The sequence below is a fragment of the Mus pahari genome, chromosome 4, assembly GCF_900095145.1.
Source record: "Mus pahari chromosome 4, PAHARI_EIJ_v1.1, whole genome shotgun sequence".
Lineage (NCBI taxonomy): Eukaryota > Metazoa > Chordata > Mammalia > Rodentia > Muridae > Mus > Mus pahari.
In genome coordinates this window covers 78,234,248-78,249,887 of record NC_034593.1, presented here as the reverse complement: position 1 = coordinate 78,249,887, position 15,640 = coordinate 78,234,248, and the positions used below count along the sequence as shown (strand labels likewise).

General features: G+C 47.5%; 1 protein-coding gene across 14 annotated transcripts in view; it reads right to left on the bottom strand.

The window, feature by feature from the left end:
* Window positions 1-15,640, bottom strand: part of Arhgef11 (Rho guanine nucleotide exchange factor 11) — a 121,182-nt gene that overhangs the window by 7,370 nt on the left and 98,172 nt on the right. For 7 of the 14 annotated variants that reach the window (XM_029537753.1, XM_029537746.1, XM_029537751.1 and 4 more), the window contains 15 exons: window positions 14,224-14,247; window positions 12,894-13,038; window positions 12,548-12,647; window positions 11,844-11,873; window positions 7,732-7,858; window positions 4,764-4,943; window positions 4,638-4,685; window positions 4,274-4,461; window positions 3,899-4,045; window positions 3,200-3,279; window positions 2,923-3,048; window positions 2,351-2,468; window positions 1,654-1,832; window positions 1,022-1,097; window positions 631-798 (listed from right to left, as the gene is read on the bottom strand). In XM_029537753.1, the coding sequence (XP_029393613.1) occupies window positions 631-798; window positions 1,022-1,097; window positions 1,654-1,832; window positions 2,351-2,468; window positions 2,923-3,048; window positions 3,200-3,279; window positions 3,899-4,045; window positions 4,274-4,461; window positions 4,638-4,685; window positions 4,764-4,943; window positions 7,732-7,858; window positions 11,844-11,873; window positions 12,548-12,647; window positions 12,894-13,038; window positions 14,224-14,247 (1,736 nt within the window). The remainder of the gene's footprint in view (window positions 1-630; window positions 799-1,021; window positions 1,098-1,653; window positions 1,833-2,350; window positions 2,469-2,922; window positions 3,049-3,199; window positions 3,280-3,898; window positions 4,046-4,273; window positions 4,462-4,637; window positions 4,686-4,763; window positions 4,944-7,731; window positions 7,859-11,843; window positions 11,874-12,547; window positions 12,648-12,893; window positions 13,039-14,223; window positions 14,248-15,640) is intronic. The other 7 variants (XM_029537748.1, XM_029537754.1, XM_029537745.1 and 4 more) reach the window with 3 other exon arrangements.

Below are 15,640 nucleotides of genomic sequence, written 5' to 3'. Positions count from 1 at the left end.
TCCCTAACCTGGAGAAAACACTGAGATAGACATAGGTTATCAGAATCAACTGTGATCCACCAACAAAAGATGTAGGCAATTTTGGGTCCCTTTGCTGAGTGCTGATGTGTACACAGTGCCTAGGGCTTAGCAAATCTTCTCATGTCTACCCCATCCCTTCGAGCTGCTTGAGGTCAGGTGCCATAGATGAGGGTGATCCCAGGGAGTATGGGATCTGTCATCTCAAATCCCTGGACTGGGCTCTGTGCTGTAGGTGTCCTTGCTTCTGAAACTGCTCTGTTCTAGGTACCCTGGCAATAAGACCTGTTCTGTTCCTTACGTCTACTCCAATTCCTCTGAACCTTGCTTTGATGTCCTCAGCCCCCGCCAGTGCACTCATCCCATCCATCAGTGTCCTTCAATCCCGTTTCAGTTTGTGCATCTTCATCTTGGTCTACCCCTTAGCCTGCCCATCTTGGACCAAATCTTCCTGCTTAGACTGGGTCAAGACAGGAACATAGGAGGAAACACAGGAAGACATAAGTCTTGTAAAGTCCCAGTATGGGCCTACATCACCCAGCGTGTAATGGACAGTGATCAGTGAATACACCACAGAGCCCCAGGCCTGCTGGCTCATCTCCTCATGGGTACCTGTGGCCACAGAGCGGATGAGCACGGCATTGAGCTTCAGCACAGGACTGAAGGTCTGCTTGCTGTCTGAGGAGCCCACAGCTGTCTTGCTGTGGCACTTGAGCAGCAGCCTCTCTTCTTGTCTCTGCAGCAGCACTACCAGGTCCTCAAGTAACAGCACCTGGAGGTCTAAGAATCAAGACAATCTCTGAGCTCGCTCATCCCTCATCAGCATCCGGGGCCCAGAGGCTCAATGCCCATGCCCAGGAGGAATACAGTAACTCCAGCTGTCTCAAGGAGTCCTACGCTGACATTCTAGTTGCACTGTGTATGCCTCCTCAGCTTCCCACTGCCCTATCAGAGCGGCACACTTACCACAGGTTCCCTCCCACTTTCAGTTCCTGGCACATACCCAGGGTCTTATCTTTGCTGATCCTCCAGGTCAGAGGCCCCTCGTGGATCATCTTCCTCGTTGTAAGATCCAGGCTCTGTTAAGGAGACACCACCACTCCATTCACTCAACAAGTGTTTAAGAAACCATGGTGCATGGACATTATGCTCAGGTGCTGGGAACGAGTGGGTAGGAAACAGTGTTACCTTTGAGCTCTTGCAGGGGATGGAGAGAAGTAAAGGGTGCTATGAAGCCCTGTGTGTGTCCTGTGATGCTCTGGGGGACATACCAATGGCTTTGATTTGGGTTGGTCCACTGCATCATCTAAGCTCCCAAGGAGACATGCTACCTTTCCTGACCTCCTCTTCAGCTCTACTCCCTCTCCATGATCTTCACCGTTACCTCAAGCCCTCCCTAGTTCTGTTCTTCCGAGGCAGAGTTCCATCATCTAGTGTGTACTTAGTGAGGCTGCCTGTTCTTGTCCATCTAGGGATGAGTGACATCAATAGGGTGTGTCTCCCAAGGGCGTGACAACAGGCAGTCCCTATCTCTTACCTCTAAGACTCACTGGACCCTGACTTGAGTTCTGCTCCTAAGGGAGACCAAGAAGGATGCATATGAGGGGCTCTAGTGTTACAGCCTCCACCTCCTACCTTGAATTCTGCTGCCAAGGGGTTGCTGGCCCGCTCTAGAGCAGTGGCATCCAGGCGTTTCTGGTACCCTTCTAAGCGGTGACGGTTCTCTGTCTGCTTCACTGCTTCATTCACAAACTTGAGAATCTCTCGGCACTGGTCCCGGGCACGGCAGAGCTTCTCATGCTCAGACGTGCCACCTATCAAATGGAGGGATATGTAGTGATTGGTGCTTCTGTAATGCAAAGTGCACTCTCTAGTGTTATATATAGTGTTATAAACCTGCTAATTTACTATCAGTGTGTGTGGGGACGCATGCCACAGTGTGTGTGTGTGTGTGTGTGTGTGTGTGTGTGTGTGTGTGTGTGTGGCAGTCAGAGGACAACTTGGTCCTCCCTTTCCCCTCTATTCATCTTGCTAGTCTCTGGTTATGGCATTTGCACACTACAGAGGCATGAATGGGTGCTAAAACTCAGCAAAGCTCTGGGAGGAACTCATATTTGCCCTGATGGGCCAGCCTGTGGGCCCACACTTCCTGATTTGTATAAAGGCCCCACAAGCCAGCTGTGGCCTTGTAGCATTTTGTATTTCTAAACCACATTTACAATCATTCTGAGAGTTACTGAACCAGGATGAGGAAGAAGACACTGAAGACCACAAGACAGTGACAAAACAAGGACCTTAGTGGCCACCAGGCCCAGGCCCCTCCCTGGCCTACCCTCTGTGTGCTTGATGATGTTCTCTAGCAGTAGTGGGTACTTGGTGAGCCGCTGCATCTCAGAGATGATCAGGTCGCGAAGCTGCAGACGCCGGCACTGAGGGTGGCTCTCAGCTTCCTAAAGAGCAAGAAGCAGAGGAGGAAGGGGTGCCAACTGGTGGCTGGGAGCTGTCTTCAGGGCTCAGGGTTAAAAGGGCTATGAAAATATTATGTAAATCCTAACCCTACATGGGTCCCCTGGAAATGGTGGCAGTTTTCTCCTTCAACATTTAGGGAGGGGTTGACATGCTAGGAAGAGATGGTCAAAACAGAAGGGCAGTATCATTCCAATTCTAGAGAAAAGTGCACACTAGTTCTAGTAGGCAAAAACAGGCCTTCTGTCTGCACTGCAGAGTAATTGTCAACCAAAGGCACCTCTGCCCTAGACATAATGATTTAGTTTTGGTGCTGGGTGATGTGGGTAGGTGGGGCACAGCTAGGTGTCCTCCTCAGTAGAGAAGGGATGAGGTTAGGGGCCAGAAGAGATCAGAAGATCTTTGGTGAACATGACAGATGAGGGAGGGTCAAGATACCTGCATGAAGAGCTGGAACCGACTTTCCTTGCGTTGCTTAGTCCTGATTAGCTCTAGGGCTACTGACTGGTAGGAACAGAACTGTGCAGCTACTTGCTGGAGTTCTTCTCGGGCAGGACCATCAAACTGAAGAGGCAGAATGGATACGGTCCAGGTATCATACTCCTGCTAGGGAGCAGCATTCCCTCCCTTTGACTACTCCCCCAACTCCTGTGAAATTCCTTAGTCTTGAGAAGGTAAAGAGATCTTGCTTCCTCCAGTCTCCTCATTGCCATACCCGAGCCAGCATGAGGTCACTGATGTCTCTGATAATGGGGCCCTCCTCCCGGAGCTTCTTCATGGCTTCACACCAGGAATCTGTGGAAACAGGAATGCTAGGGCTGAGCTATATTGCTAGGTACCTTGTTACCAGGAGGAAAGGCATTTTTGAGAGTAGTCCATGGAAAAGTCTGGAAACCTTTATTTTGGGGGTTCTGGAGGATTAGTTTCAAGCTATCCATCATCTTCTCCCAGCAGGAGTAGGGTATTGGATAGTCTTATGTCAACCTGACACACAAACTAGTCATCTGAAAGAGGGAATCTTAGTTGAGAAAACGCCTCCATAAGATCTGGCTATAGGACATCTCCCTAATTAGTGACTGATGGGGAAAGGTCCAGCTCACTGTGGGTGTTTCCATCCCTAGACTGGTAGTTCTTGGTTCTATGAGAAAGCAGGCTGAGCAAGCCATGGGGAGCAAGTCAGTAAGCAGCACCCCTCCATAGCCTCTGCATCAGCTCCTGCCTCCAGGTTCCTGCCCTGTTTGTGTTCCTATGATGATAAACAGTTATATGGAAGAGTAAGACAAATTCTTTCCTCTGAAACTTGCTTTTAGATCATGGTATTTCATCACAGCAGTAGAAACCCTATTTACAGGGGGATCTACATGTGGGATGGGGTGGGTGGCATGATGAGTCTGGAGAGACTCCGGTTCCTTACTGTGAATCTCTATGAGTTCAGGAAGATTAGGGAAGAGCCTCGCCAGCTCTTCCCGTGGCATTAGGTTCTCCTTCTTCATGCGCTGGTAGAAGATGAGGTCCAGGACTCGTAGCGTGCGCAGGTGGGATGCTTCTGTCACAAAGAGCTCTGAGCAGGGGTTGTGACAAGGAGAGGCAGGGGAAAGAATAGATCAGCAAGTATTTAGGGTCACTACCTGGCTCCCACACCACACCTGACTACTTTTGGGTGAGGTAGAGTGCTGATTTTTCTACCCTTGGGCTAAGATCAGAAGTGAGGTGACCTTGGGAAATCTCTCCTCCCTTTCCCCCCCACATAAGCATGAGCGGAGAGGAGGGGGACAAGGCAGGTTCTCACCATTGATGACCTCTTGCCGGTCAATTTCCCTCTGTGTCAAGTTTGCCACCACATCCTTGCCTACTGTATGCTGCCAGTTTTGGACCTCTGGCTCTGGCTCCAGGTCAGACAGTTGGCCCAGATCATCCTCAAGGAGGTGGGGAAGGATGACATCTGTACAGAACCCCAGATTGGGGGACTCAATGCTCCTGTAGAAAATGGAGAGGTTGCCTTCATTTGTAGGTAACTTACACTCAAGACTGTCCATCACTCCCAGGCCCATGGGGAATGACCATATCTGGCCAGCTCTAGATGTGGGAAGGTGGCTAAACACAGGTGTGCTACAGAGATATTAAACAGAAGCACTACAGTGCTCACCACTCACCTTCGGCCCATTTTGGGGGTGAAGGGAGGGGTTGGGTTCTCAAGAGACCTGAGGAGAAAATGCCAACTCTTAACACATTGTTATCACACTAAATAGCAATGGGTGTAGTCACTGGACGCTACGCACCTGGTGGAGAGGCTGGAGGCAGAGGATGAGGCTGACTGATGAAGGCGAGTAGCCTCGGCAGCAGCATCCATGTCAACATCACTTCGAGACCGGGGCACATTCTCTGCCTTCCGGGATCGCTTCATCTCCTCCCGGCCCTTGAGGCTCTCAGAGCGGCCAAGGCGAATCTCTGAGCGTGAACTGTCAGAGACGGACAGAAAACTTTGAGATCTGTTAGCGTGGCTAGCTTTTACTTATTACCCCACTTCAAAGGCACCTCAATACCAGAGGCTCAAACATGAGGGTCCAGACAATGACAGACAATGACAAGCTATTCTGGCTGCTCTACAGACACTTTGCTTATATTCTATAAACTTATTGAGTTCGCAGAAAGATGAAGCCAGGGGCTAAGAGAATCAGCTTTGTAGTGTGCCCAGATGTCTAAGACACCATGATGTCTTAGATGATGGTTCATCAGGAACCACAAGGTTCATCCAACCCCCTGCCTGGGAGGCCATCCCATGGCCAGTCACCTGCCTGTTGTGGACAAGCTGTTCTCTTCCCTGACTCTGAGGTGGATCTTTCCTTGACAAGATCCTTTTCTGAGGGAGATATAGTAATGGCTCTCATATCTTGGCTCCACAATTTCCAGGCTATCTGTTAGAAGATGTTACCTGCTGCACTATTCTCACCCTCTAGCTGTGATGTAGATTTCTTCTTTTCCTACTGACAGCACCTTTCCTAAGCTGCAATTTCCATTCCAAGGAGGAATGGCTGGGGAGAACGCTTCCAGGGTCTGGTTACAGACAGGCAGAGATTCAACCCTGGCTGTCCGTGGGGCTTGGTGAGAGTGGGACAGCTGAGAACTGCTTTCTGTTGAGTCCTGCAGTGTATCAGTCTCACCACAGCTGGCACTTCTGACCCTCAGATGCCCCTGGATGCCTCAGGCCTGCTGGGCTGGCCCTTTATTGACATTATTACCATTATTACTAATCTACATCCTGTTCTGTGTCTGGAACCACAGAGGCCTTGAGATGTCTGGAGAGCTCTCAACGGTAAAGCCGGCTGCGGAAGTAGAGAGCCAAGTGCCTTGACTCTTCATTTATATTCTCTAAAAAGCCAGAGATTCAACGTGGGGATCATCTCCCGAGGGCCTGAATTTGTCCTCGGGGTTTGCTTGACAACTGATGCCCTACTGAACTTACCCCTCAGAAACCTACAAGGTCAATTCCAACCCAGGCCAACCAACCCACACAGTTTCCTGTGTCTGCAGTCAGCATTGTAAAGACCTCAGTAGGGCTAGAGGGCTGCAAAGCTTTGTCTCAGCACTCGATACCTGCTGAGCAGACTAAACTACCTCCAAGTGCCACTCTTCTCCAAGACTGCCAAGGAGGTTACAATAATCCAAAGGCTTCTGCTTAGAATAGCTTCAGGATTTTGGTGACTGACTTAGGTAGAACAAATTTATCCAGCAAGGCCAAGAGTACAGTCTATAAGTGGTTTCAAATATTTTCTCAAGGTATTGACAATGTCTCCCAAACTTAAAATATGACATATTTAAATTATTACACCTGTCACAGCAATTATATGATTTATTTACCTACAAATATTAGGTAATTGAAACCTTGATAGTACAACTCTTAATCTTTGTCAAATCCCTGGGGGCTGGAGTGATGGCTCAGCCATTAGGAGCACTGTCTGCTCTTCCAGAGGTCCTGAGTTCAATTCCCAGCAACCATGTGGTGGCTCACAACCATCTATATTGGGATCTGATGCCCTCTTCCAGCATGTAGGCGTTCATGCAGATATAACACTCATATACATAAAATAAATAAAACAATAATCTTTGTCAAATCCTTTGACATGTGCTAGGTTTATGAAGGCCTAATATAGAACAAAAAGAAGAACATCTGACTTAGCGTTAACAGTTATTTCAAAGGCAAAATGGCTAGAGTATCTACACTGCTCCCTGTAGACTTGCTTCTACCTACTGCTATTCTTCAGTGGCTTTCAGTCTAGGTTTTATAATAGGATTATTTTTCTATACAAAGACTGCAGCACGGTACCTCAAGGGTGACTTGAGTCTGTGCAGATATTTCTGACTACAGGCAATCTTTATCTACAGCTTGCTGTAGCCACAACCTGAGTGCTGTCAAGCCAGTCAGGAACAAGTAAATCTTAGAGCGTATATTAAAACCAGACAGACATCCTGTTTAGCACCTGATACTTGATGGAGATGCAGAGATTAAGATAGCACATCCCATTTCTTCTCAACCCTTTCTGAGACAGGGTCTGACTTTGTAGCTAGGCTGGCATTGAACTCTCAGTGATCCTCCTGTCTCAGTTTCTGGAGTGCTAAGATTACAGACATGTGTCACCATATGTGCCCCACCCCCCTTTTTTTCCTCCCTAAAGGGAAGAACAATCTGTCTTGAACCGCCTCTATGGTCTGCTGAAATGGATGACTTATTCCCAGTAGTTGTCTTGGAAAGTGTCTGCAGAAACTCCTTTCTAAGCATTTTTACAATTTATTATTATTATTTTCAGAGACAAGATCTCTATATGTAGACCAGGCTGGCCTAGAACTCACAGAGGCCCGCTGTCTCTGCCTCCCTAGTGCTGGGATTACAGGTGTGACTGTCACACTTACCTAGCTTAAGCTTTCTTAAGGGGCAAAGACTTTCCTTAGCCTTTCCAGGACTTCCCTGTTTTCTCCACATCACCCAGTGCTTTCTGACTAGCTGCTGGGTCACATAATCTAACACCATCTGAGGATGGAATTGCTCAGTAGTTGGGGGATCAACCTGAAGGCTGTTCATCTACATGGTCTTCCACTGACCTAATTGCTAACACTACTCGGTGGGCAGGCCCTATAGTGGGACCTCCCAGTCTAGTGGAGAGGAGCAAGGCAGCTGAATTAAACCCTAGTGATGAAGCCTGCCCACGCCCCATGCTGGGCAGCTGGTGGGCCCCATCCAGCTACAGCTACCTGTCACTCTCCAGCAGATCCTCAGGAAAGCTTCCTGTTGAGAGTCGCTGTGTCCCCGGCTCTGGGACATCATACTGATGGCTGTTCTCAAAGTGCTGAATGATGTTCCTCACATTGCCTGGCTTAACTGCAGGCAAAAAGAAAATGAAGGGTACTATGCTTTCTGTTCCAGGACCTGACTCCCCTGTAGCCCACAAGACAGAGCAATGAACAAGCACAGATGAGAACAGCATGGGACCAGAAGACAGGCACATGACCTAGTCCTCACTTTTCTCTGATTACGCTGTGTGGTCCTAGGTGGACATTCTCCTTTTCTAGGTATCCTTTTTTCTCATGTACAAAATGAGAGTGTTTGCAACCTTCATATTCTACCATAATTCTTCACATTAACTCTTCTTAAGGCACATGGCAAGTTAAAAAAAAAAAAAAAGAAAAAAGCAAGCCAGGAAGACCAAACCACACCTATATAGAATCTGTCCATGTTGCAAATCTCAGGCCCTTTAAAAATTTCTATCACTTTAAGAACTCACCCCACCCCCACCCCCTCTCCACCCCACAATTCCCCATCCCATTCCTCTGGCTGGCTTTGAGATCCATTATTAAAGAACCAGTAAGAGGTGATCTCTTAGAACAGAGGCAACACACTACTCTCTGGTATTTAAACTCTAGCTCTTCCTGAAAGCTAACACCCTTAGGAGCCAGTCTTGTTTCAGGGACAGAAGAGGCAGCCAGGGAGGAGAAACCCAGACATAATGCCTGGGAACCCTACAAAGTGGAACTCAGACCCAAGCCCAGCTTCTGGGAGCTAGGGAGATTAGGGGTTCATTTTCAAGTCAGATCTGAGGTTAGAGCAGGGCTCAGGTAGAGAGCAGAGGCGGCAGCAGAGGCACCCAAGGGCCTGATAACAAGACCAATTCCTGGTTCCAAGCCCAAGAGAACAAAAACCATTTGTCTAATCTTCCTATGTCTACAACTCTATCCTTGAGACAGACGGTTAAGGTGTACCTTTTTCAAACCTTCTAAGTGAGTGGCTAGGTATATGATATGTTATTAGGGGCTGTTACTATCACTTGCTTTTGGAATTTAGGATCCTTCCTAGACTGAATGTGCAGCTGGCTTGGGGGCTACTATAGACTCGATGGTCTACTGTGTACTCACAATGGACTCATCTGGGTGGTATTCAAGAATCTAGAAATATTCTATACCTGACAGCATGAGGCAGAGTCTACTATTGGGCTGTCAGAAAAACATCTAGGCATGCTCTGTGTAGGGTGTGGCTATGGCAGAAAGCAGCCGTGGCCCTGAGATCTGGTATGCGGAGTAACCAGGGGACATACTTTTAATCCCAGCAGCTTCAACACAGACTTTACTCTCTCTTCTCTACTCTGAGTGATGACACAACTAAGTACAAGTGACAGAAGGGGTCAGGATTATAGCTCAGTCAGTGAAGTGCTTGGTGCGTCAACATGAGGACCACAGTGGAATCCCTCACACTCACATGAAAAACTAGTGTGGTGGCAAGCGCTGTTAACTCCAGTGGTAGGAAGATAGAGACGGCTAGCCTAGCAGACTGGGGAGCCCCAGTTCCTAGCGAGAGACCATCATAAAAAACAAGGTGGCTGTCTCATGAGGACTGACACTTGAGGTCAATTTATGACTTCTACAGCTCCCCCGACACACAGGTGAGTCCAAGAGCCAATTGAGCCTTCCTAACAGTGGATGTTTGATCCTCAGATGTAGATAGACACTAATCTGATGTCCTAGAAATTTTAGAAATCCAAATCAAATCAAGCAATCAGAGCAATAAAATCTGAATTACGGAGCATGTGGATGGGGAATGGGGCTGGGGAGGCACATCAGGGTCAGCTTGTATACTGCCCCTCCAGAGGAACAGACTTCAGTTGCCAGCAACCACATCATACAGCTCACAGTTGCCTGCATCTTCAGGGGATCCAACTCCTCTGGCTTCTGTGAGCACCTGCATTCATGTGCATATACACCCCCCCAACACACACACACAATTAGAAATAATTCAGAGATGATGAGGACGCTCTGCTGGGCTTAGCAACCTCACTCCACCTTGTCCATTCTTGCTCTGTCTCAAGCTGACAGAAAGCAAGCTCCAGCAAAGGTGCTCGGCTTCCTACAACCTGCTCTCGCCTCATACTTTCCTTGCCAGGGCAGATGGTATGAGGAGCATGAGGCTGGGACTGTAGCAGCTCATGGTAGAGTAAGTTGGTTCCAATGAAGGGCCTGGATTTCTAGGCTATTCTTTTGTTACCTTTTTTTTTTTTCAAGAATTATTTCTATGGCTTAGGATAGCATGGGATGTCAGTAACTTAAAATAATCCCAAGGCACTATTTTAAATTGCCATTTTTACATAAAATGAATTCTAGCAATGGAATTTCCTGACTCTATTCCATTGCTCCTTTTCTACATGTACAAATGACTGTAGAACCTAGAAGAATCATTTCTTGTACTTTCCCTTTGAGACACTATCTCATGCAGCCCAGGCTATGTAGCTGAGGTTGACCTTGATTTCCTAATCTTCCTGTCTCAACTTCCCAAGTTCTAGGGTTATAGGAGTATGCCACCATGTACAATTTGAATTGTTGAATTGTACACACATGATGACATTTTGATGTAGTTTCTTATGGGTTAATTTGTATACTTTGTTTTATTATTATTTTTGTTGTGCTGGCAATCAAAGTCAGGAGTTCACACATGCCAATCATGTGCTCTGCCGAGCCATCTCCATAGTCCTGTATCAATCATTGTTTCTGAAGTGTATGTGAGAAGGGGGTGGGGTGGGGAGAGAGAGAGAGTTTGTGTGTGTATGACCTAACCTTCAAATGCTATTCCTGGGAAATGACCAACTTTCCCACCCCCCAAAAGGGTCTCGCTGATGCGGAGTTGGTCAATTCAGTAAGGAGGCTGATCAGTGAGCCCCAGGGATCTACCTGCCTCCAACTGCTCCTCACTGCTACGATTCTACATGCATAGCACTATAGCTCTTTTTTTTTTCTTTTCAGTTTATTTATTTACTGTGTATGCTCTGCCTGCATGTTTATCTGTGTAGCACTTTTGTGCCTGCTGCCAGCGAAGCCTTGGGACTGGAGTTACAGAACAGCCAGCACTCTGAGCCACTGAGCCTCTGTCCAGGTCCAACACACTGAGCTTTCCGATGAGGAACAGACTCAAGCTCTTAGGTTTTGGGGCAAGTACTTTATTGACTTAACTAAGTAGGCCATCCTGGCTTTGAACTGAATATCCTCCTGTATTACACTGAAGAGCCTAAGCAGTAATAGAGAATATAAATAAAAGAAAAATCATTAGCAACTTGTAACTTAATTAAAAATATCTTAAGCTGATTGTTACTTCACAGACCGAAAGCTGACCATTCTTGCTTCTCCCCCTGCAGTACACACTGCAGCCTAGGAGGGTCTGTTTCATATACACAGCCCCCTAAAAGCTTGCATGCTAATGGCTAGGTCGCAGCTAATGGGGGGACTGGGAGGTGGTGAGTGTTTTAGAAGGTGTGAGGTCTACCTGCAAGAAGGAGGTCACAAGGGCAGGTGTGCCCTTGGAAAGGACACCTGGGCCTCTCAGCAGCTACTCTTCTTGTTTCATGAGTTACAGATTTCCTCTCCACATGCCACAAAGCAATGGGCCAAGTGATTAGGGACTGAGACTTTTGAAACTATTGGCCCCAATAAACACTCCCACTTTTTAAGTTGCTTATCTCAATATTCTGTTACAGTGGCAAGCTACTATACTCTAAACAGTAAAGGCTAGGGCCACAGGAAAGCTGAAGCCAAGAAGGCTGGTCTCTGTCAGAACCTCACAGAAGGCCCGCCTCAGGGAAGGGGGTTTCCACCCCTCAGAAACCAGGTAAGGTAGCAAGGTCTGGCAGTTAACAGTGCACAAGAGGGACCTCAGCAGTCTGTGTTACAGAGAAGCAGTAGCAGAAAGGAATGCGTAAGAGAGATGGAGGGAAGAAAAGGAAGAAGCAACGAGGGACCAGATAGGACCAGATGGAAAAGGACAGCAAGATTCCGGAGGTGGAAAATTGATTCTAATAAGATAAAACAGAAGAAAATGGTCCTTTTACCTTCCACAGGGGACAAGGGAATATGAAATGCTAAAAGAAAAACAAACAAAAACAAAAGTAAACCATGAAAAGTCAATTAATGTTGCAAGAGTCAAAAAAAAAAAAATCCTATCAAGCTGGAAAATGAAAAGGTGGTGACAAGACCAAAGTAGATGCAGGAGTCCCTTCCCCCCTCCCCCTGCGTCACCAAGGTCTATGAAGGCGATTCTCACCGAAACTCAGGACTGAACATACTGACAGTTTCTAGACATATGACACACAGCTGGTAGGAAGGCTCATTAGTGCACTAGTTACTGATAGTGTCATGGAGCTTGTCCCTGTCCCTCCCAAAACAGTCATTTAAAACCTTCATCAAGGATCCAAAACACAAAACCACAGGAGTGTACATAAATCCTGGGGATGAAGATGAAGAGGGAACTAGAGATCAAGGGGCAGTCTTTCCAAGACAGAAGTTCTTCCACAGAACTATTCAGTGGCTACGACTGCTTCTGAAGTTCTAGACTAAGACCCATGGGTAAGCATGGCCCTTTGGCTCTGAAACATTCTCCTTACCTCAATGAGATTGCACTAGATGTGGCGGGGGAGAGAGCAGCAGTATTAAGAGCAAGCCACAGTCTCCAGAGTTTGGGCCTTGGCTCCCAGAAACACAGGAAGGCCCTCTACTTGCTGGGCTAGTGAAGGGGCTGAGTTTCTAAAATACTCACTGCTCTGAGAAGAGCTCTTGGGCTTCCCAATGTATCTGAGGATGGGGTTTCGCTTCTTGTCCTCCAAGGCATCCTTTTCTTTCTTGGAATTGCTGCTCTGCTGAGATAGGAGACATTAGTGAGGAGGTGGTCCCAACACTCAGACACGAGACTGCTAATCACTCTTCCCCTGTTCCCAAGACTGGCCCTAGCAAACCACTAGAGAGCTGACTCAGGCTTACAGTCTATTTCACCTGTGGTCAGGTTTGGAGAAAAGGGATGTGGCTGGAAGGCTGTGAAATGGCTTTCCTGGTGTGCCTCCACACAGAGCACTGCTCCGGACAGCTAGGCTGTGGGCAGTTGTTACCTTCTTGGTTTTAGGGAAGAAGGGCAGCCACTTGTCCTTGTCGGGGGCAGACTGGGCCTTTTCAGCTGTGCTGGAAGGTCGAGACTCCCGAAGACGGATCCCAGCATGGCTCATGTAGGTATTAACAGCGAAATCCATGGGAGCACTGTAAGACAGGAGTGTTGAAAGGTCAAGTCATGTTTCTTAACAGAAGGCTGAGGGACAAAACTCTGCGGAAAATCTCCGTACAGCCATCCCATGGAGAGGAAAGGGCGGTTATGAGCTTACATATTCAAAGTGAAGTCTGGATGATCAAACGCAACTGCAGTCAGGAGCTGGCCCAGCGCTCTGCACTGCTCCCAAGAGAAATCTAAGTAGCATTCCCTCCCCGTGAAGGGATGATGGTCAGTGGATGGGGACACAACATTCCTCAGACATAAGGCCTGGAGGGTGGGCTAAGTCTGTAGCCAATATCCTCAGACATACACACACATGGGGGTTTAAAGTAGGCCTGGGGAGGCTGGGCGTGGTGGCGCATGCCTTTAATTCCAGCACTTGGGAGGCAGAGGCAGGCAGATTTCTGAGTTCGAGGCCAGCCTGGTCTACAGAGTGAGTTCCAGGACAGCCAGGGCTACACAGAGAAACCCTGTCTCGGGGGGGGGGGGGGAAGCATGCCTGGGGCCTTCACCTTCCCCATCTCTGAGATCAGGGAAGAAGAGAGCAAAGGGTTACCAAGGTGTTTCTAACAAACAGATGAAACTATCCAGAGCTCTGGGCTTAAAATATATTTGGCCTTTAACTCAGTAGACACCTTATCTGCTTCCTTGGCTTCATGGCCTGGCTCTTTCCTTACAAAGCAGTGTAGGCAGGGAATGCAGACCCATTCTATGCTGACAAGAAATAATAAGGCCAATATGTAGGAATTACATAGAAAAAAGTGCCAAGAAAGGAGGTGTGTGCTTTCTGCTGGTGCTGCCGTCACACACTGACTCTTAACACTACCACTTCGTTGGGAGGTAAAATCTTTCCTCAGGGAAAGAAGTTGGGAGGTAGACTCAGGGGTACTGTGGGTAGATACACAGCAGGCCTGAGAAGTCAGGAGGTGAGGGCCAGCCTGTCACACAAAGGAGTAGAGCCATATACCAGGCAGTGGTCCCTAGGCATCAAGGATCTGGTCTTCCTAAGTCCTGCATGTCATAGTCAGTCATCTGGGGGCTACACCTGCACAGCCTCATGTCCCGTAATGTTCCAGCTTTCTTATGGGTAGCAGACATGAAAAACACAGGCAAGCTCAGCCCCACTTCTTCCCACCTTGACCGCTGCATATGGACCACACGGTGGATTTGCTCACCTCCGATCTTCCTCATATTTGGACCTGTAATGAAAGAAAGGATGACTTAGACCTGAGACAGGCTGTTCTCTGGGCAGAGACTGGGAGTCCTTTTCTTGGAGGAAAAAGGATGATGGGAAGGGATACAAGGTCAGAGTCAAGACTCTCTTGGTCATAGTTCTGGAGCCTTGTAGCCTAGGAGTTAAGAGGTTTCCACTTCCTCAAAGATTCAACTAGCACAATGATGATCACGGCAATAATGTCTTTCGAGTACAACAGGGGATGTGGCAAATTCAGTCTCTGTTCTCTGTTTTAAAGCATGAAGTTTTCAGGAGGAAAAAATTGAAACCTGGAGCCTGACCCAAAGAAATTTATTGTAAAGAGGGAAATGGTAACAGCAACTAATGTTTGGGTATTAGGGCCAGGCACTTTTATAATCTGTTTACACACTAAGCCCATTTAGCTTTCAAAATACCCACAAGAAGGCTCCCATTTTGTAAGATCAAATTACCATTACTTTAAAATGGAGATATTGTAAGTTGAATCTCTGAACAGGCTCAGTCAGGTACTGCTTCCATGCCAGAACCAGTTCATGGCAGCTTACTACTGATGGCTAGGAGGGAGGCTGAGTCTGCAAAGACCATGCTTTTTGTGCAGCCTTTCTGGTCCAGATGCCCCCGTCTTTCCTCTTTATTACTCATCATTACTGTGGATTAAACCCAGGGTCTTGTACATGTTAGGCAATCACTCTACTGCAGAGTTATATCCTCTGCCCTTAAAAAAATTTTTTTTAAAAAAAACTTGGTCCAACTGTTTGGCTTTGAACTCAGTAGCCCAGGGAAGTCTTGACTTTTGCCTCAGCCTCTCAAGGCCTCCTGCTTGCTAGGTAACTGCTTCACTACCGAGCTGTAATACAAGCCCCCTCTAGCCCAGATCTGTCACCAAATGACAGATTCAAACATGCAGCTGTCTCTTCACATCTGTAGTTTGTTATCCCAGAGACCACAAACTTAACATGTCCAAAAGTGTTCCCCGTGTTACCAACCTCGCCTAGAGTGACTGGCAAGTCTTTTTAGTGGCTTATGTAAGGAACTCTTGGGATCTCTTCTTTGACTTTGACACTCAAGTTTTAAGAGTTCTCTTAATGATTCTATTGCTCAACTCCACTGGGAGCTGACTTCTATTCACAACTTCCATGGTTATTGCTTTACCATCATTGGTGGGGAATCCTATGGAACCTTCTAAGTAAACTTCTTGGCTGTCCTATCTCTTGTAGCTCCAACAGCTCCTCAATTGCTAAGTGAAGACCAGACTCTTCCTCATGTTATGTGTTGTCCCTCCCATAACCAGGCTCCATCACTTACTCTGCACTCTGCTCCTTCTGCACTGCTCCAGGCTCCATCACTTACTCTGCACTCTGCTCCTTCTGCACTGCTCC